General features: G+C 46.6%; 1 protein-coding gene across 2 annotated transcripts; it reads right to left on the reverse strand.

The window, feature by feature from the left end:
- Window positions 1–282: 282 nt before the first annotated feature.
- XRCC2 (X-ray repair cross complementing 2) lies at window positions 283–21,910 on the reverse strand. Of its 2 annotated transcripts, none has more exons than XM_040434129.1 (3): window positions 21,771–21,910; window positions 4,048–4,129; window positions 283–1,137 (listed from the first exon to the last, which is right to left on the reverse strand). In XM_040434129.1, the coding sequence occupies exons 1-3, from the start codon at window positions 21,807–21,809 to the stop codon at window positions 413–415; spliced, it is 846 nt and encodes a 281-aa protein (XP_040290063.1). In that variant the 5' UTR covers window positions 21,810–21,910; the 3' UTR covers window positions 283–412. The 2 variants fall into 2 exon arrangements, with proteins under 2 accessions (XP_040290063.1, XP_040290064.1); XM_040434130.1 differs by lacking the exon at window positions 21,771–21,910 and adding an exon at window positions 6,968–7,075.
- Between the last annotated feature and the right edge of the window lie 638 nt (window positions 21,911–22,548).

The raw sequence follows: 22,548 nt of genomic DNA on the forward strand, positions 1-22,548 counted from the left end.
TACATGTGCTCTTGGCAGCTGAAGACATCTGTGTTGGTCCCATGTTCATATGTGCCCGCATTGCTGAGAAAAATTATGTTTTAATATACGCAAATGAGCCTCTAGGAGCAATAGGGAAGTTGCCATCATACATAGAAGCCCAGTTCTCTGCAACTGCCGTGTCCTCTGCACTTTGATTGGCCGTGGCAGTTGCAGAGAGAGCAGAGCCTCTAGGTGTAACAGCAACGCCCCCGTTGCTCCTAGAGGCTCATTTGCATATATTAAAACTTTATTTTTCTCAGCAATGGGGACACATATGTACATGGGACCAACACAGATGCCTTCTGCTGCAAAGCGCACATGCAACAGGTCAGCCAGTGTCATAGGTATCAATCTGCTGACAGATGCCCCATAAAAGAGAACATTTTGGGGATCACAGGATGAACTTTGCTCCAGCTTCGGTTATCACAAATGAGCGCCTGATGACATTTTTGCTCTTCAGGTGGCAGGATGTCAGAGAGAACGTTGTGCTATTACTCCCTTGTGTTTGTTCTTTTGAGAAAAATACTCTGTTTGTAGTGACATGCTGCCACAGCTTACACAGATATGGCCTGTAGTCATTCACGGAAGACGTCTGTTTCTCTGAATGAGACGCTTCATTGTTCTCATTGTACGTCTTCTGCATTAGAGTTTGTGTGGAAGCAAAGAGAACAAGTTTATATTCCTTTATCAATTTCTCAAGAAGCTCTATGCATTTCCTAATATTGAACTCCTGTCTGGAAACGGTTTCTCCTCCATTATTCCGGTCGATCCAATAAAAAGACGACAGACTATCTATGATTAATAGACACAGAGAAGGACGGCTGCAGAACATGTTCTCTAGAGAGTGGAGTGTGAGGAGAAGCTGTACACTACTACTGCAGTAGACCAAGGAGAACCTGCTCAGACATTGCTTGATGGTCTCTTCGTCACTTTGTGACAAGCGGTGTTCCAGTATAGTGACCAGACGAAGCATGTCAAAGTGATAGTCTGTGTCTATGTAGACCACCTCAACTTGTAAACCACCATCAGACGTTGGCAAGATACAACGGGAGATTAGATGGCAAAACATTTCTGTTTTTCCAGAACCTTCTGGACCATGGAATTCAATTATATCACCTGTGTGTGAAGATCCACAGGAAGAGTTTATTCATATCTATTCTTCTGAAATCACATGTAAAAACAACTCCTGCTTTACGTAAAGGCTTGTCCCACCAAGGACATATATAACCTATTCACAGGTTAGATGATAAACGGCTGTTCGGTGGGAGGCCCCACCACTAGGACCCTCATGGACCACTAGAACATGATCCCGAGCCCCCTGTTCCTCCTCACTGTATGAACACAATGAGGAGGAGTATGATTGGTGTGGTGGCCACACCCTGCTCTCCATCCAAATTTTTTGAGGCTGAGCTGAGTGATATCTCCAAAGATCAGACATGTATAACCTATCCATAGAATATATCTACTTTGTGGGATACTCCCTTGAATCGCACAGACACAAACAGAAATCACACAAATAATGTCAAATGAGCTGCGATTTTTCTATTTACTGTAAAATGATTTGGAGATAATGGGGCAGAATTACTAATCCTTTAGACCAAGCAGTCTAAAGATGCTTCAAATCTATCAGACTGGGAACTTAAAGTGGCCCTGGAAAAAAACTTAAAAGTGGCCCCATGTTGTAGGAGGGTCCAAAATGACAGAAGACGGGGCAACACAAGTAGATGGGTCCTGCAATACCATAGTGCAGCACAAAATACTGATCCTGCAGAACCAAATATCACAGCACCTTTTGGCATTCTAGATCTGTTGTAGTCCAGAGGTGATGTCTTAGGTTAGTTACACACTAGCGGCAGGGGGCTCTGGCAGGCTGCTCCGGTGGGTGAATAGCCTGTCGGATCCATCCCGTCATTAGTTCACGTGTGCAGTACTTTTAGTCCAGCTGCCTCTCGCCGTGCGCTGCCGTGCCGCCGCCGGAACTCCGCCCCCATTATAGTCAAAGGGGACGGAGCGTCAGTCCGGGGGCACACGTGAACTAGCGGCAGGACGGATCCGACAGGCTGTTCACCTGCCGGAATGTGAAAGTACCCTTAGACTGACTTTTCAAATTTTATTGTATATCTAGATCCTGAACGTAATCAAGTTAAATTTAAGAAAACAATTTTGGATAACATGTCTGTGCATATAGTCAATATTGGTTGATTATTCATATTCATGATGTCAAATTCAAGTGTCGTCAGTCTACAAATAGCCACCATCCAAATAAATAGAAAGTTGCTGACGGGGGCAAGCTAAAGGCCCTTTGAGGCACCACTCTTGTTATGTTGACTCTCAAACAGATTTCTGTTGACGCTCCCCCAAGAATCTACACAGTCACAAAGCATCATGGCTGCCTGCTCCCACCCACTAATATGAAGGCTATCTACTTCTAAGCTCATGTGAACATCTGTTCCACCAAGGTCCACCATAAGCTCCTCAGATTGCATCAGTTTGCCTCCGTTCTGTCTCCATTCCGCTTTGGAGGCGGACACCAAAACACTGCTTGCAGCGTTTTGTTGTCCGTCTGACGAAACTGAGCCAAACGGGGACGGATCCGTTTTCGATGACACAATCTGGCACAATAGAAAACGGATCCGTCCTCCATTGACTTTCAATGGTGTTCAAGACGGATCCGTCTTGGCTATTTTACAGGTAATACAAAAAGGATCTGTTCTGAACGGATGCAGACGGTTGTATTATCTGAACGGAGCCTTCTGTGCAGATCCATGACGGATCCGCACCAAACGCAAGTGTGAAAGTAGCCTAATATGTTTTGATGCCTCAGTGTGCAATGGGAGGAACATAGAGGAATGAGACCTTAATCACACAATCAGTGTTTGGTCAGTGATTTCCATCAGTGATTTTGAGCCCAAACCAGGAACGGGTCTAAACACAGAACAGGTGCAGATCTTTCCCTTATACCTTATCTCTGTGTAGACTCCTGGTTTTGGCTCACAATTACTGATGGAAATCACAAATAAAACACTGAGATGTGAATATGGCCTGATAATGCCCCCTGGAATTCTGGGGGTGAGGAATTACGTATCCATACTGCACAATACACAATACAGCCATGTGCATGAGGCCTAAGTCATCATTCACAGCCTTAACGTCATCATGATGATACTCGGATGATGAAAACGGCTACATTTTATTTGTAATGGTTTAATTATGGCCTTTAAGTAAATGTTGACATAAAGATGACTCTTTAAAGGGGTATTTTGGTAACAAGACATTATCCTCTACCAGCGGATAACTGTAAGATGGGTGTGGGGTCCACGTAGTTGGAGACCCATATCCCCCTAGTCTGAATGGAGCACTGTGCTTGGCTATCCTATGGACTTTAAATGGAGCGGTGGTGCGCAAGCTCGACCATCACTTCATTCAAATGGAGGACATGGGACCCCTGTTCTCATGATCATTGTAGTCCCAGTGGTCACACCTCAACTGTTCTAACAGATATCCCCTATCCAGTGGATGATGTCCTGTTACTGGAATATCCCTTTAAGGGAAGGTTCACATCACCATTTTGTTTTCCGTTTTTATGCTCTGTCAGAAGAACAGAAAATAACAAAAAAAAGGGAACCTGTATTTTAAGCATCTGTAACGCTCAGTTCTGCATCTGTTCTAGCCATTTGTCTGGGATCCGTTATTTTAGACAGAGAAAAAAATATTTCTTGTAGGATTTTTTTCCCCGTCTAAAATAACAGATATCAGGTTTAAATGGATAAAATGGATGCAAAATGTGCATAACTGAGACTTAAAATACAGGTTCTGTTTTATTTTTGTTCTGACAGATCAGAAGAACAGAACAAAAAAACAACAACAGTGATGTGAACTGGGCCTGAGAAGTATATAAAAAACCATACGGGATGGCACTAAACAGTCTGAAGGACCACTAGGCTACAGAGAAGAATTAGGGAAGATTTAAAGGCTTCTGCTTCAGGTAGAAAAGAAAACGGAAAATGTAAATTCTGAATTATTTACCATGTAAAGGACAATCTCCACTGGCAAAAAGCAAAGGCTCAAGTTCTTTCAGAGAAGCACGTCCCTCCAGTCTTGCAAGTAGCTTAAAAACATTACAAATACAATGCATGAAATAACCACTTACCACCCTGCTCATCGTATTATATTATATGGTACAAACATTTAGGAATTACACTTCCAAGGTGCATCAGTTGTTGTGTAAATGACATTTGTCTTTTGACACATCTACAGCCGTGCAGGTCACAGATGATGAAATGACTGACAACTTATGTCATCGGGCCTTTTGTCATATGTTGTTAGTGGAGGTGTTAACAGACACTTGTGGCAACTTGGACACTTTATGGTATAGCCACAATATATGCCATATGTGAGATAGATTGTGATAGAGCCGAGCAATGTTACTTCCTCTGTAGAGCAGTATCAATGGAGGTCTATGTGACAAAAATAGTATACTGTGATTAAAAAAAAAAAAACACCCACCAAAAAAAAAAAAAAACACACCTTCAGGCCTAATGCACACAAATGTGTGGTGTCCGCCATCTGTGGACATGGACTCATTTACTTGAATGGGGTCCACGATTCGCATTCGAGGGTCGGCATCACAAAAAATGAGTGCATGCAGTGGGGAGACACAGACAGAAAACCCACAGAAGCACTCCATAGTTCTTCCGTGGGCTTCCGATCCGTGCCTCCGTTCCACACCACACCAGAATGCGGACCCATTCAAGCCAACGGCACTGCAATACCGCCACTACTGACCTGCTACGGTCGCGTGGATGAGGCCTAAGGTACACATGTTTGTGCTGCATCATAATGGACATATGAACCCGGACATATCCTCTGAGATGAGCATTGGAGCATTTCATGCTGAATCGTGCAGGCCAAGGGCTTTTTCATTCGATCCAGTGGTGTACCGGGCCTCTGCTGGGCGGAGGCTTCTGCCTAGCAGTGAGCCCGGTGATGTCACCAGCACTGATGGGATGGATTTAGCGCCGCTCCAGCCTGTAAAACAGCCTCCGTGTAGAAGTACAAAATGTAAAACAAAAAGCCCTTGCCTTTGGAGATCCAGCGCAGGGCATTGGAGAGCTCCGGAGCATGAAATGTTCATCTCAGGGGGACTGTATCGGTGAAAAAGGGGATATGTCTGGGTTCTGCTCCTTTAGTCATTTCCAGACTTCCATGAAACATCTGGAATTGGCATTTTTTTTGCCTACAAAACGCAGCAAAAAGCAGCAGTAAAAAACATGCACTAAATTATTATCTGTGACAGCAGCAGATTTGCTGCAGAAATTTCTGCCACTGAAGATCAGTTAGGGTCATCTATTGTTCAGTGACGGAAACTTCTGCAACAAATCTTTCATGTGTGAAAAGGGCTTGTTTCATCAGAGACGTCGCCTTCCACAACGCAGGAGCTGTTCAGGGCAAACTGCAGGGAAACCTCGTTTTACATGTCAGTGATTTGGATAAAAGGCCGTCCATGTAATACAAGGAATCCTAAACTCAGCCAGAAAGGAGTGGCTCTTTGTTCTGGTTCTTAAAGGGGGAACGGTGCAGAAGACCTACCCTATGGCACCTATATGGACAGGGCCACACCAATTAAAGAAGCCAACTCCCACACAATCTCAATGAATTAAAGGGAATCTGTCACTAGCATATTAGCAAAATTGTTTTTAAATGAATCCATGTGTAATAAAGTACCTTCTTTCCATATGTCTTGTTCTTTTTATTACGAGTCTTGTCATTTCTTCAAAAAAACGCTTTTTATGATATTCAAATGAAGCTGTAAGGAGCCCAGAGGGGCGTTATTCTTTGTCCACGGTGCCCAGGAACGCCCCTCTGAAGTGCAGTGCCCGCCTTAATTTGAAAACTAAGAACTCCTCCAAGATCGCCTAAATCAGCTCCCAGAGGCGAGGCTAAGTGCTCCCCAAAAGCCCCCCCCCCAGCGCCGCGCTCTGCGGCAAACACCCCCGATCCTCCTCTCGCCCGCATCCGAAATCCCACGCAGGCGCAGTGCCGGCGATTGCCTGCATGATGATAAGACGACTGAGGGCAACAGCTTCAACAGCGTCACTGGGCATGCGCCGATCCCAGTGACGTGTTCGCTGTTTCCTCAGCCAGCTCTGATCGGCGCATGCCCAGTGACGCTGTTGAAGCTGTTGCCCTCAGTCGTCTTATCATCATGCAGGCAATCGCCGGCACTGCGCCTGCGTGGGATTTCGGATGCGGGCGAGAGGAGGATCGGGGGTGTTTGCCGCAGAGCGCGGCGCTGGGGGGGGGGGGGGGGAGCACTTAGCCTCGCCTCTGGGAGGTGATTTCGGCGATCTTGGAGGGGTTCTTAGTTTTCAAATTTAGGCGGGCACGGCACTTCAGAGGGGCGTTCCTGGGCACCGTGGACAAAGAATAACGCCCCTCTGGGCTCCTTACAGCTTCATTTGAATATCATAAAAAGCGTTTTTTTTTGAAGAAATGACAAGACACAGAATAAAAAGAACAAGACATATGGAAATAAGGTACTTTATTACACATGGATTCATAAAAAAAAAAATTTGCTAATATGCTAGTGACAGATTCCCTTTAAGAAAGAAAATCAATAACTATTATTACACATTACATAATATTAAAATTCACCATATAACAGCGACATGCATATACACCAAATGGAGATACGCAGGACGTGTGACCCCAATAGTTATCCCAATGTTGGACTCGGCGCATATAAGTTTGGCGCCTTCTTCTATCAGCACATACACCCAATAATCATATATAAAGTGCTTAGTGCAATACAAAACGGAGGTTAGAGTAAGCATATTAGTCTCATTAAATACAGTACAATCCTTCAGCGCGAATTCATATAGATATAACTAGTGTAACATATGAAATAAGTCCGCAGGGAAATAAATAATGCAAGTAAAATACCGACCAGTGTAACTCCAACCCCGGCGTACGCTTCGCCTCAAATTTTGATTCGATTTCGATACCATAAAAAAAGTATTGCGATACTAGATACCATTCGATACCACGCGAAAAACAGGTCTGGACCCTAATAGAACAGTCCTATCCTATTTTTTGGGGGAACAAGGTGACAAAAAAATGGCGAATCGTGTGTTTTTTTTTTTTTTTTTCTGTTACGGCGTTCACCGCATAGGAGATATTAATATTTTAATAGTTCAGACTTTTTCAGACGTGGCAATACCTAATATATTTATTTTTTTATTGTGTTTATATTTTTAGATGTAATATTGGGAAAGGGGGGTGATGTAAACTTTTCATATTTTGGTGGAGTATCTATTAGGGTGAATGGGATTTCACACTGTCCCTGCTGCCCTGGGCTTTGTGCACACAGCAGCAGGAAGCTGACTATGGCAGCCATGGATGGCTTCAGTAGCATCCTGGCTGCCATGGTAACCGATCGGAGCCACCTGAGGGGTTAATTGACAGGGTTTGCGGGATCGCCGTGCTTTGTCATTGAGGCTGGGTGCCGCTGTATGATATGGCAGGCACCCACCACCTACATTTGTATTTAGGGGTAAATGATATGCATTGGTGGCGCAGTGGCCACAACCCCTCCCCTCCTCCTCGGTATTAAATTCTCATTGGTGGCCGCGTCACAGTGGGGAGGGAGCGACTCCCTCCTTCTCCACTGTGCCGGCTGATGATGGTGCGTGCCACCCTCGGCGCCATGTTCCATGTGCCATGTTCTCTAACAGATAGCATCGGAAAATAGCAAATCCCGGTATCTGATCGATCTGGGTACAAAAGTATCGACTGAGTATTGAAAATTCTAAACCTGGTGTAACCCTACTGAGGACAGTCCTGGAAAACCCCTTTAAAATAATAACAACCCAAATTCAAGTTGTAGATTTTCTTGCATGCCATTATATGGCAAAATCTGTGACTTTTCCCCGCTGACTCCACTTTTCCAAAATGGCGAGAAAAGGGGTTGTGGCGTGGGCGGGGAAGCATACTCGCCTCATTTATAATTTTCCATGCTATATTTTGGTGTGGAAAATGGCTTAAATCTACGCCAGCAAGGGAGCTGGTGTACAGTTAAAGGGGTTGTCTTCAGCAAATGGCATTTTCAGAAAGTTAATATAGACCACTTACTAATGTATTGTTATTATCCATATTGCCTCCTTCGCTGGTTGGATTCATTCTTCCATCGCATTATACACTGCTCGTTTCCATGGTTACGACCACCCTGCACTCCAGCATTGGTGGCTGTGCTTGTACATGATAGGAAACGGCACCACCCTATGGGTACTCCCACAGTCCCGACCACCAGAGAGGCCGGCACTTTTTGATGGATTGGCCACTGCTGATGGATTGCAGGGTGGTCGTAACCATCAGAGGCGGCTCTTCTATTAGGCCACTTAGGCCGCCACCTAAGGCCTCGCGCTGGTGGGGGCCTCGCTCTGGCTCCCACCCGACAACGCTACAAGTACAATTATTGGCTTCCGGCACAGGGGCGGACTGAGCAGTCAGGCACTTCGGACGTGGTCCGAGGGCCCGGCCAGGAAGGGGGCCCGCGGCAGGTCACAGGGAGAAGAATGCTTCCATTGTGGAAGCGTTCATCTCCATAACCATCTGTATCGCCGTCCTTAGGACAGCGATACAGATGGCTGTGCTGTGGGGCAGGGGAGGGAGAGGCGTCTCTCTTCCCTGTTCCTCTGACAGGCTGCCGACACAAGGTCCGCAGCCTGTCAGAGGCCGGTTCATGCAGCGCGATGACGTCATGATGTGGCTGGAGGCGGAACATGGGCGTGGCTGGAGGCGGAACATTGGTGGGGCCTGGAAGGGAGCCCTTGATCTATTTTGTCCGGGGGCCCTGAGGGTTGTCAGTCCGACCCTGCGCACAGGCACGTCTTCTGAACGTTGCCAGCCCCGCCCCACCCCCCAGAGCGCTGCGCAGCCACGTAGGGGAGAAGAAGAAGGAGCCAGGGCCCTCACCTCAGTCCGTGTCTGGCTGCAGCCCACAGACAGACAGTGGTGCCCGACCAGTGAATATAAGCCCAAGGTGTGTGTGTGTCTCACTGCTGCCGCCCTGCCCAGTGCCTACTCCAGTATACCCTGTACTGTCATGTCACTCACTGTGCATGTTAACCCTGTACTGTTAGTCACAGTACATGGTTAATATGCACAGTGATGTCACATACAGTACAGCCAGCCCAGGGTTAATATGCAATGTGACATCACAGTACAGGGTTAATATGCACTGTGACTATAAGCCCTGTACTGTGTTGACAACAAGCCCCCTCTATGTATCTCTTTGTGAGAGTCAGAGAAACATGAACGCTGTATCTCTGTCTCTCCCATAGAGATGAATGGAGGGGGCGTGCAGATCGGGCGGCAAACCCCCCCCCCCCCCGCCCGATGAGACATCTTATCGCCTATCCCAGTGATGGGCAAACTGCGGCTCTCCAGCTGTTGTAAAACTACAAATCCCATCATGCCCTGCTGTAGGCTGACAGCTGTAGGCAGACTGGGCATACTGGGAGTTGTAGTTTTACAACAGCTGAAGAGAATATCTTGTGTTCGTGGGGGCCTCATATTCGAGTTTCGCCTAAGGCCTCACAAGGTCAAGAGCCGCCTCTGGTAACCATGGAAGCGAGCAGTGTATAATGTGATGGAAAAATGAATCCAGCCAACAAAGAAGGCAATATGCACAATCACAATACATTAGTAAGTGGCTTGCTGACATGAGAAAACCTTAGGCCTCTTTCACACTTGCGTTGTCCGGATCCGGCGTGTACTCCACTTGCCGGAATTACACGCCGGATCCGGAAAAACGCAAGTGTACTGAAAGCATTTGAAGACGGAACCGTCTTCCAAATGCGTTCAGTGTTACTATGGCACCCAGGACGCTATTAAAGTCCTGGTTGCCATAGTAGGAGCGGGGAGCGGGGGAGCAGTATACTTACCGTCCGTGCGGCTCCCGGGGCGCTCCAGAGTGACGTCAGAGTGCCCCATGCGCATGGATGACGTGATCCATGTGATCACATGATCCGTGCGCTTGGGGCGCCCTGACGTCACTCTGAAGCGCCCGGGGACCCGCACGGACGGTAAGTACACTGCTCCCCTGCTCCCCACTACACTTTACCATGGCTGCCAGGACTTTAGAGTCCCGGCAACCATGGTAACCATTCAGAAAAAGCTAAATGTCGGCTCCGGCAATGCGCCGAAACGACGTTTAGCTTAAGGCCGGATCCGGATCAATGCCTTCCAATGGGCATTAATTCCGGATCCGGCCTTGCGACAAGTGTTCCGGATTTTTGGCCGGAGCAAAAAGCGCAGCATGCTGCGGTATTTTCTCCGGCCAAAAAACGTTCCGTTCCGGAACTGAAGACATCCTGATGCATCCTGAACGGATTTCTCTCCATTCAGAATGCATTAGGATAATCCTGATCAGGATTCTTCCGGCATAGAGCCCCGACGACGGAACTCTATGCCGGAAGACAAGAATGCAAGTGTGAAAGAGCCCTAAGTCTGTCACACATCCTGCTGGAGGAAGCACCAAACTTACGTAGAGGCCTGTGGGAACTTAAAGAGGACCAAACTCCAATCACAGCGGACAGCGTCACAGGGAGAAAAAAAACAACTCACCTTCTACCTGCCTGTGACGCTCTCTGCTGTGATTGGACAGCACTACAGCCAGGGAGAAGGAGACGCCCATTGAGAAACAAGGCAGTCTCCTCCTCCCTGTATCGATGCGAAAATTAGCATACATGGCGGTAGAATTTACCGGGGGCCACAGAGGGCGAACGGAGCGGCACACAGAAAAAATAGTAAGCGCTATTAGATCCCCGCTGTATGGCCTACATACCCTGAATCTTAGTTTATAAAGTCTAGACCCATGAAAGTTCCAGAAGATTTTCCAAGATTTTTTTTTACTGATGATCTTTCTTCTGGGTAGAATATGATCAATGGAGGTCTGACAGCCGGGACCCTCGCTGATCTGCTGTTTTGAGAAGGCAGTGGTGCTCCTGTGAGGGCTACGGCCTTCTCGCACAGCACCGTACATTGTATAGAGGCTGTACTTGGTATTGCAGCACAGCCCCATTCACTTGTATGGAGCTGAGCTGCTCCTAGGCCACGTGACCAATGTAAAGCAGAGAGAAGGCCGCGGCACTCACAGGAACCTCATGCCCTTCTCAAACATTAATCCCGGGTGTCAGCCCCACCAATCAGTATAAAAAAAATTAAAATCTCAGAAAAAAAAACCTTTAACCCCTTAGGGACGCATGACATACCGGTACAGCATGTTTCCCGAGTCCTTAAGGACCCATGACGTACCGGTACATCATGAGTTTAAAACGAGATTGCGGAGCTGCGGGGGTTAATCGGAACAGGATGCCCGCTGAAATCATTCAGCGGGCATTCAGCGGGCATCCTGTCACAACGCCGGGGGGGTCATATTACCCCCCCCGTATCGGCGATTGCAGCAAACCGCAGGTCAATTCAGACCTGCGGTTTGCTGCGCTTTCTGCAGATTCTGATCGGATCAAACTTTAAAATGCCCCAAATAAAGTTTTTTTCACCCCCCCCCCCCCCCCGGGTGTTGCGGGCGCTGCGGCAGGTGGGATAGTGCCAATCAAATCATCTCATCCCACAAAAAATGAGACCCTACCTAAGATAATCGCCCAAAAACTGAAAAAACTATGGCTCTCAGACTATGGAGACACTAAAACATGATTTTTTTTTTGTTTCAAAAATGTAATCATTGTGTAAAACTTACATAAATAAAACAATTGTATACATATTAGGTATCGCCGCGTCCGTCACAACCTGCTCTATAAAATTACCACATGATCTAACCTGTCAGATGAATGTTGTAAATAACAAAAAAATAAAAATGCTGCCAAAAAAGCTATTTCTTGTTATCTTGCCTCACAAAAAGTGTAATATAGAGCAACCAAAAATCATATGTACCCTAAACTAGTACTAACAAAACTTCCACCCTATCCCGTAGTTTCGAAAATGGGGTCACTTTTTTGGAGTTTCTACTCTAGGGGTGCATCAGGGGGGCTTCAAATAGGACATGGTGTCCAAAAAAACTGTAGGGCAAAATCTGCCTTGCAAAAACCATATGGCATTCCTTTCCTTCTGCGCCCTGCCGTGTGCCCGTACAGCAGTTTACGACCACATATGGGGTGTTTCTGTAAACTACAGAATCAGGGCCATAAATAATGAGTTTGGTTTGGCTGTTAACCCTTGCTTTGTAATTGGAGAAAAAATATAAAAATTGAAAATCTGGCAAAAAAGTGAAATTTTTAAATTGTATCTCTATTTTCCATTAAATCTTGTGCAACACCTAAAGGGTTAACAAAGTTTGTAAAATCAGTTTTGAATAGCTTGAGGGGTGTAGATTCTTAGATGGGGTCACTTTTATGGAGTTTCTACTCTAGGGGTGCATCAGGGGGGTTTCAAATGGGACATGGTGTAAAAAAAAAAACAGTCAAGCAAAATCTGCCTTCCAAAAACCATACGGCGCACCTTTCACTCTACGCCCCGCTGTGTGGCCGTACAGTAGTTTACAGCCACATATGGGGTGTTTCTGAAAACTACAGAATTGGGGCAATAAATATAGCATTTTGTTTGGCTATTAACCCTTGCTTTGTTACTGGAAAAAATGGATTAAAATGGAAAATTTGCCCAAAAATTGAAATTCTCTAATTTCATCTCCATTTGCCAATAACTCTTGTGCAACACCTAAAGGGTTAACAAAGTTTGTAAAATCAGTTTTGAATACCTTGAGGGGTGTAGTTTCTAGAATGGGGTCATTTTTGGGTGGTTTCTATTATGTAAGCCTCACAAAGTGACTTCAGACCTGAACTGGTCCCTAAAAAGTGGGTTTTTGAAAATTTCTGAAAAATTTCAAGATTTTCTTGTAAACTTCTAAGCCTTGTAACATCCCCCAAAAATAAAATATCATTCCCAAATTGATCCAAACATGAAGTAGACATATGGGGAATGTAAAGTAATAACTATTTTTGGAGGTATTACTATGTATAATAGAAGTAGAGAAATTGAAACTTGGAAATTTGCAATTTTTTACAAATTTGGGGTAAATTTGGTATTTTTTTATAAATAAAAATGAATTTTTTTGACTTAATTTTACTAGTGTCATGAAGTACAATATGTGATGAAAAAAACTATCTCAGAATGGCCTGGATAAGTCAAAGCGTTTTAAAGTTATCACCACTTACAGTGACACTGGTCAGATTTGCAAAAAAAGTCCTTAAGGTGAAATAGGGCTGAGTCCTTAAGGGGTTAAGACCAGCGCTAAAAACTCCTGTCTTAAAGGGGTTGTCTGGGCTTTTACTATAGATGACCTATCCTCAGGATAGACATAAGAATATAGATGAAACATGACCAGAGTCTTCCTTGTGCAAGATTTATTTCCAACCAACACAGCAGACAGGCAACATCTCGGCTTCACACAAGCCTTTCTCTTGGCTTGAGAAAGGCTTGTGTGAAGCCGAAACGTTGCCTGTCTGCTGTGATGGTTGGAAATAAATCTTGCACAAGGAAGACACTGGTCATGTTTCATCTATATTCTTATGTCTATTATTGACAGCGGGAAAGAGTCTTACTGCTGGTGACGTGGCGCTTTTGAAGATTTGGGACCTTGGTGCTGTCCTTGAAATAATTTTTTTCCTATCCTCAGGATAGGTCATCAATATCAGATTGGCGGGGGTCCGACACCCTCGCAGATCAGCTGTATGAGGAGATGGCGTGCGCAGTACTGCCTCCTGTCTCTCTTCCTGTCCGCTGCTCTGGTCTATGGTCTTTGCCGTAGACAGAAGTGGTGAATAGGAAGAGAGAAGGGAGACGGCATGTGCGTGCTGTCTCCTCACACAGCTGATCAGCGGGGGTGCCGGACCCTAGCCGATCTGATATTGATGACCTATCCTGAGGATAGATCATCTATAGTAAAAGCCCAGACAACCCATTTAACCCCTTAGTGACCACCCATACGTGTTTTTACGGCGGTCACTAAGGGGCCTAGGCTGGGCCGCCACTTTTTTACGGCGGCCCAGTCTAAGCGCTGCACGGGGGGACCCGGCTCTCACATGAGAGCCGCGGCCCTGCTCTAACAGCCCGGATCGGCAGGAGTGCCGATCCGGGCTATTTAACACTTTACATGCCGCGGGCAGTGGCACCCGCCACATGTAAAGTGCTGACAATAGTGCTCAGTCCAGGGCCGTCTTTAACGCAGGGCAATAGGGGCAGCTGCCTCGGGCCAAGTTGCTCCTGGGGGGCCCAAGGCAGCTGTATCTTGAGCCCCGCTGGCCACTGCCTACAAACTCAATGACATCGAGTGGCGTGCCTAGGGAGGGGCGGTCCGGCCAGGGTGTCAGGCTGTCAGCTACACAGGGGCGTGCTGCCATGCCTGCCTGCGTGCGGGCCCTCCAGGTAGCGGACTGTTAGAGAGTGAGAGCTGTGATTCTCGTAGGAGAAAGGACCTTAGATGACATCATCTGAGGTAATCAATGGTCCATTCTTTCTACCAGGAATGTTGCTGCAGGAGAAGATTGCCATAATTGTGGAGCTTTTTTTGTAAAGATTACATCAGGAAAAGGTGACAGGGGATGTTATGCTAATATACTGTAAGCTACTGTATACTGTGGGGTGCTGTATAGTGTGGGGTGCTATACTGCTCTACTGTATATTGTGGGGTGCTGTATATTGTGGAGTGCTATACTGCTCTACTGTGGGGTGCTGTATACTGTGGGGTGCTATACTGCTCTACTGTATACTGTGGGGTGCTATACTGCTCTACTATATACTGTGAGGTTCTATACTGTATGCTATAGGATGCTATACTGCATACTGTGGGGTGTTATACTATGTATTGCATACTGTGGGGTACTATATATTGTTGGGTGCTATACTATATATTGCATACTGTGGGGTACTATATACTATAGGGTGCTTTACTGCATACTTTGGGGTAGGGTAGTTTTGGGTATCGAACTTTCGATACCCAATCGATACTTTTATGCCAGTATCGATTCGGTATCAGGATGTTAATTTTTTCGATATTAGACTCTCCTCTTATGACGCTCGGCGCAGGCGCACGCGCACACAGTGGAGAAGGAGGGAGGGAGTCCATCCCTCTTATGACGTGGCTGCGCTCAGCCCAATGATCTGAACAGGCTCTGAAGCTGCCCGCACCACTGCCACCAATGAGCGCGCCGCTATTAATTAAAGCATGAGGCGGGACGGGGGAGGGAATACACTGCTGTGCCGTCTGAGCTAGTGAGGTCGGTAAACGGCAGCAGCCTCCTCCTCCTGAGTGTCCTCCCCAGAGTCAAGCAGCCAGCAATGATAACCTTTAATACAAATACAGAAGGCGGTACCCACCTCCTGTATCTGTATTAAAGGTTAATTAACATTGGTGGCACAGTGTGCCCCCCCCAGTATTAAAATCATTGGTGGCAGTGGTCACAGGGTCCCCTCCCCTCCTCATTGGTGGTACAGTGGCAGCTTCTGATCGGAGCCCCAGCAGTGTAATCCTGGACGCTATTGTAATCTCCCTGCTGCCGTGTGCATTATGCACAGGGCAGCAGGGAGAGTGTGAAGCCCTATTAATCCTAAAGGGGATAAAAGATCCCAGGTTCTAGCCCCTAAGGGCAATAATTATTAAATAAAAAAAAGTAAAAAAAAAAACAAAATATTAAGTATAGATCGCCCCCTTTCCCAATTTTACATATAAAATACATAAACAATAAATAAACATATTACATATCGCGATGTCTAAAAAGTCCAAACTATTAAAATATACAAAAAAAAACTCCTATGTAGTGAACGCTGTAACAGAAAAAATAAATAAAAAACTTACGAGTCGCAATTTTTTTTCGTCACCTTGCCCCCACCCCAAAAAAATAGGATAGGACTCTTCAATTATGGGCCGGACGTTCCATAAAATGCGGAATGCATGCAGCTTTTTTTTGTGTTTTATTTTTTTTTGCGTGGTATTGAGTATTGCAATACTTTTTTATGGTATCGAAACCAAATCAAAATGTTGGTATTGAAACAACCCTACTGTGGGGTGCTATATACTATAGGGTGCTATACTGCATACTGTGAGGTGCTGTATACTATAGGGTGCTATACTGCATACTGTGGGGTGCTGTATACTATAGGGTGCTATACTGCATACTGTGGGGTGCTATATACTATAGGGTGCTATACTGCATACTGTGGGGTGCTGTATACTATAGGGTGCTATACTGCATACTGTGGGGTGCTGTATACTATAGGGTGCTATACTGCATACTGTGGGGTGCTGTATACTATAGGGTGCTATACTGCATACTGTGAGGTGCTGTATACTATAGGGTGCCATACTGAATACTGTGGGGTGCTGTATACTATAGGGTGCTATACTGCATACTGTGGGGTGCTGTATACTATAGGGTGCTATACTGTATACTGTGAGGTGCTGTATACTATAGGGTGCTATACTGCATACTGTGGGGTGCTGTATACTATAGGGTGCTATACTGCATACTGTGGGGTGCTGTATACTATAGGGTGCTATACTGCATACTGTGAGGTGCTGTATACTATAGGGTGCTATACTGAATACTGTGGGGTGCTGTATACTATAGGGTGCTATACTGCATACTGTGGGGTGCTGTATACTATAGGGTGCTATACTGTATACTGTGAGGTGCTGTATACTATAGGGTGCTATACTGAATACTGTGGGGTGCTGTATACTATAGGGTGCTATACTGCATACTGTGGGGTGCTGTATACTATAGGGTGCTATACTGCATACTGTGGGGTGCTGTATACTATAGGGTGCTATACTGCATACTGTGAGGTGCTGTATACTATAGGGTGCCATACTGAATACTGTGGGGTGCTGTATACTATAGGGTGCTATACTGCATACTGTGGGGTGCTGTATACTATAGGGTGCTATACTGTATACTGTGAGGTGCTGTATACTATAGGGTGCTATACTGCATACTGTGGGGTGCTGTATACTATAGGGTGCTATACTGCATACTGTGGGGTGCTATATACTATAGGGTGCTATACTGCATACTGTGGGGTGCTGTATACTATAGGGTGCTATACTGCATACTGTGGGGTGCTGTATACTATAGGGTGCTATACTGCATACTGTGGGGTGCTGTATACTATAGGGTGCTATACTGCATACTGTGAGGTGCTGTATACTATAGGGTGCCATACTGAATACTGTGGGGTGCTGTATACTATAGGGTGCTATACTGCATACTGTGGGGTGCTGTATACTATAGGGTGCTATACTGGATACTGTGAGGTGCTGTATACTATAGGGTGCTATACTGCATACTGTGGGGTGCTGTATACTATAGGGTGCTATACTGCATACTGTGGGGTGCTGTATACTATAGGGTGCTATACTGCATACTGTGAGGTGCTGTATACTATAGGGTGCTATACTGAATACTGTGGGGTGCTGTATACTATAGGGTGCTATACTGCATACTGTGGGGTGCTGTATACTATAGGGTGCTATACTGTATACTGTGAGGTGCTGTATACTATAGGGTGCTATACTGAATACTGTGGGGTGCTGTATACTATAGGGTGCTATACTGCATACTGTGAGGTGCTGTATACTATAGGGTGCTATACTGAATACTGTGGGGTGCTGTATACTATAGGGTGCTATACTGCATACTGTGAGGTGCTGTATACTATAGGGTGCTATACTGAATACTGTGGGGTGTAGGGTTGTTGCGGGTATCGAAATTTCGATACCCAATCGATACTTTTGTCCCGGTATCGATACGATACCGGGATTTCCGTTTTTTCGATACTGGGCTGCGCTTCTGCGCAGTCTAGTATCTCTGAACATGAGCGCGCTGCTATCGGCGCGCTCATGTTCTCTCAGCAGCACGGGGAGAAGGAAGCTGTCCTCCCTCCCCCCTGTGCTGCTGCCGCTGCCACCAATGCGGAGGAGGGGCGGCAATGAGAAGAGAGGGGCGGCAATGAGAAGAGAGGGGGTGGAGGAGGGGCGGCAATGAGAAGAGAGGGGCGGAGGAGGGGCGGGCGCACTGCGCCACCAATGATAGGATTACTATCGGAGCGATGGGAGGAGACATCAGCTTCACTAGTGGGCGTTCCTTTTCCCTGCGCTGCGATTGGACAGCGCTACAGCCAGGGAGAAGGAACGCCCACTAGTGAAGCTGATGTCTCCTCCCATCGCTCCGATAGTAATCAGCAGCATGTGGAGCAGGAGAGGAGACAGTAATGGGGCACTGCGGGCGAACGGAGCGGCGCCCAGGACTAAATGGTGAGTGCTGAGACATCGCTGGGCGCCGCTCTGTGTGGCCTAATAGTGAAAGTCTGGACTCATATACAGTAGTCAGTCTTTAACACATACAGGAGGCGGGTGCCGGCAGCAGAATCGCATTGCCGGCACCCTGCCCCTGACAGGGAGCTGCGATCAGCGGCAGTTAACTGCCGCTGATCTGCTAGTACCCGCCTCCTGTATAAAGGGGTAAAATCATTGGTAGTGCAGTGTGCCCCCCCCCCCCCTCAATCCCCCCATCCCATTAAAATCATTGGTGGCACAGTGCGCCGGCCCCTCTCAACCCTCCAGTATTAAAATCATTGGTGGCAGTGGCCACAGGGACCTCTCCACTCCCCCTCATTGGTGGTGCAGTGGCAGCTTCTGATCGGAGCCCCAGCTGTGTAAGCCTGGGGCTCCGATCGGTTACCATGGCAGCCAGGACGCTACAGAAGCCCTGGTTGCCATGGTAACATCCCTGATGCTGTGTGCACAAAGCACAGAGCAGCAGGGACAGTGTGGAGTCCTATTCACCCTGATAGAGATCTATCAGGGTGAATAGGAAAAGGGATGAAAGATCCCAGGTTCTAGCCCCTAAGGGGGGAAATAGTTATTAAATAAAAAGTGAAAAAAAAAAAAACACTAAAATATGAAGTATAAATCACCCCCCTTTTCCCAATTTCACATATAAAATATATAAATAAACATATTACATCGCCACGTCAGAAAAGTCCAAACTATTAAAATATAAAAAAAAAATCTAGGTGGTGAATGCCGGAACAGAAAAAATAAAATAAAAACTGCGCGATTCGCCATTTTTAAAAATGAGGAATGCACGTGGCTTTTTTTGTTTATTTTTTTCGCGTGGTATCGAATGGTATCGAGTATCGCAATACTTTTTCATGGTATCGAAACCGAATCAAAAATTTGGTATCGCAACAACTCTAGTGGGGTGCTGTATACTATAGGGTGCTATACTGAATACTGTGGGGTGCTGTATACTATAGGGTGCTATACTGAATACTGTGGGGTGCTGTATACTATAGGGTGCTATACTGAATACTGTGGGGTGCTGTATACTATAGGGTGCTATACTGAATACTGTGGGATGCTGTATACTATAGGGTGCTATACTGAATACTGTGGGGTGCTGTATAATATAGGGTGCTATACTAAATACTGTGGGGTGCTGTATACTATAGGGTGCTATACTGAATACTGTGGGGTGCTGTATACTATAGGGTACTATACTGCATAGTGTGAGGTGCTGTATATTATAGGGTGCTATACTGCATACTGTGAGGTGCTGTATACTATGGTGTGCTGTATACTATAGGGTGCTATACTGCATACTGTGGGGTGCTGTATACTATAGGGTGCTATACTGTGGGATGCTGTATACTATAGGGTGCTATACTGCGGGGTGCTGTATATTATAGGGTGCTATATTGCATACTGTAGGGTGCTGTATACTATAGGGTGCTATACTGCATACTGTGGGGTGCTGTATACTATAGGGTGCTATACTGTATACTGTGAGGTGCTGTATACTATATGGTGCTATACTGAATACTGTGAGGTGCTGTATACTATGGTGTGCTGTATACTATAGGGTGCTATATTGCATACTGTGGGGTGCTGTATACTATATGGTGCTATACTGAATACTGTGAGGTGCTGTATACTATGGTGTGCTGTATACTATAGGGTGCTATACTGCATACTGTGGGGTGCTGTATACTATAGGGTGCTATACTGTGGGATGCTGTATACTATAGGGTGCTATACTGCGGGGTGCTGTATATTATAGGGTGCTATATTGCATACTGTAGGGTGCTGTATACTATAGGGTGCTATACTGCATACTGTGGGGTGCTGTATACTATAGGGTGCTATACTGCATACTGTAGGGTGCTGTATACTATATGGTGCTATACTGAATACTGTGAGGTGCTGTATACTATGGTGTGCTGTATACTATAGGGTGCTATACTGCATACTGTGGGGTGCTGTATACTATAGGGTGCTATACTGTGGGATGCTGTATACTATAGGGTGCTATACTGCGGGGTGCTGTATATTATAGGGTGCTATATTGCATACTGTAGGGTGCTGTATACTATAGGGTGCTATACTGCATACTGTGGGGTGCTGTATACTATATGGTGCTATACTGAATACTGTAAGGTGCTGTATACTATGGTGTGCTGTATACTATAGGGTGCTATACTGCATACTGTGGGGTGCTGTATACTATTGGGTGCTATACTGTGGGATGCTGTATACTATAGGGTGCTATACTGTGGGGTGCTGTATATTATAGGGTGCTATATTGCATACTGTAAGGTGCTGTATACTATAGGGTGCTATACTGCATACTGTAGGGTGCTGTATACTATAGGGTGCTATACTGCATACTGTGGGGTGCTGTATACTATATGGTGCTATACTGCATACTGTGGGATGCTGTATACTATAGGGTGCTATACTGCATACTGTAGGGTGCTGTATACTATAGGGTGCTATACTGCATACTGTGGGGTGCTGGGGTGCACTGTAACACTAGGGTGAGCCGAGCCCTGGTCTCCTTCCTGCAGAGCGGTGCCCACTTCCAGCCTGAGCCCAGCTCCCCAGAGCACTGATCCTGAGCCGCTGGAGTCTTCAGAACTGGAAGTATTTACAGTCATTCACTCTACTCTACCAGGTGTGTGGATTTTTGTGTGTGTGTGTGTGTGTTGTGGTGGAGGGCGTGATTGCATGCTAGGGTGTGGGAAGGCGGGATCCAGGGGGCCCAAGTAAATTCTTGCCAAGGGTCCAATCAATATTAAAGACGGCCCAGGCTTAGTCAGTGCTCAATAACAGGACTGCAGGTAAAGCACCCACATATGATGCCACATTATGTGGTCATGTGATACAGTCATGTGACCACATCCTCCAAGGGCTAAGGCTGTCTACAAGTCTGACTCATAGACCAGGTGCGACCTTGATGACCACGCCCCCAAATGGATAAGCCACGCCCTATCACAGTTAGGGAGGAAATAAAACAAGGGAGGAGAGGAAAGAACTTTCTAAGGAGAAGGTGAGCCGGGGGCAGCCGGTGTGCTTCTCTCCCCTCAGTCAGCCATGTCTGCGGCTCTACTGACTGACTGGGGGTGAGAGAAGCCTCAGTCCCTGAGCTACTGCAAGGATGGACATCCCTGTGTCTGTCCAGGCCCTGCACGGACGTCTGGCCCCCCTCGCGCTCACGTGATCCTACCACATGACAGCTGCTGCGGTCACATAGTTTAGAAAGTGCAGAACGTCTTAACCCTTTCATTGCAGTGAAAAGCCCGGACACTTTATACACAGTAGTGTAGCAGAGCCGTGTGCAGTGACAGGTTTCTGAGGCCACAACAGTTTATGTTCCCCCACAGGCTGCACGGGTTACCTGGGTGCCCGACTCCGCTCTCCGGAAGTCATCGTTCATTGTTACCTATGGGACACAGAGCTCAGCAGCCGGAGAGGAAGCTGCAGAACCCAGTGAGTGGAAGGACCTTCGATGATGTCATAATCACGTGATCAGTCTTATGAGTGGGCGGAGGAGAGTCAGTCTGACAGTGAGTGGGAAGCTGGGGCGGAGCGCAGGAAGAAAGCGCTGGTCACTGACGGCTGCGGGAGAGACACGTGTGCACTGGGGAGGGGCCATATAATATTGTATGCGGGGGGGCCCTGTAATATTGTATGCGGGGGGCCCTGTAATATTGTATGGGGGGGGTGGGCGCTGTGTAATATTGTATGCAGAGGGGGGGGGGGCATATAATGTATGCGGGGGGCCCTGTAATATTGTATGCGGGGGGCCCTGTAATATTGTATGCGGGGGGGGCCCTGTAATATTGTATGCGGGGGGCCCTGTAATATTGTATGCGGGGGGGGGCCCTGTAATATTGTATGCGGGGGGCCCTGTAATATTGTATGCGGGGGGCCCTGTAATATTGTATGCGGGGGGCCCTGTAATATTGTATGCAGGGGGGGGGGCGCTGTGTAATATTGTATGCAGAGGGGGGGGGGGGGGCATATAATATTGTATGCAGGGGGGGACATATAATATTGTATGCAGGGGGGGACATATAATATTGTATGCAGGGGGGGCATATAATATTGTATGCAGGGGGGGCATATAATATTGTATGCAGGGGGGGCATATAATATTGTATGCAGGGGGGGGC

This window comes from Bufo bufo, chromosome 5 (assembly GCF_905171765.1).
Source record: "Bufo bufo chromosome 5, aBufBuf1.1, whole genome shotgun sequence".
Lineage (NCBI taxonomy): Eukaryota > Metazoa > Chordata > Amphibia > Anura > Bufonidae > Bufo > Bufo bufo.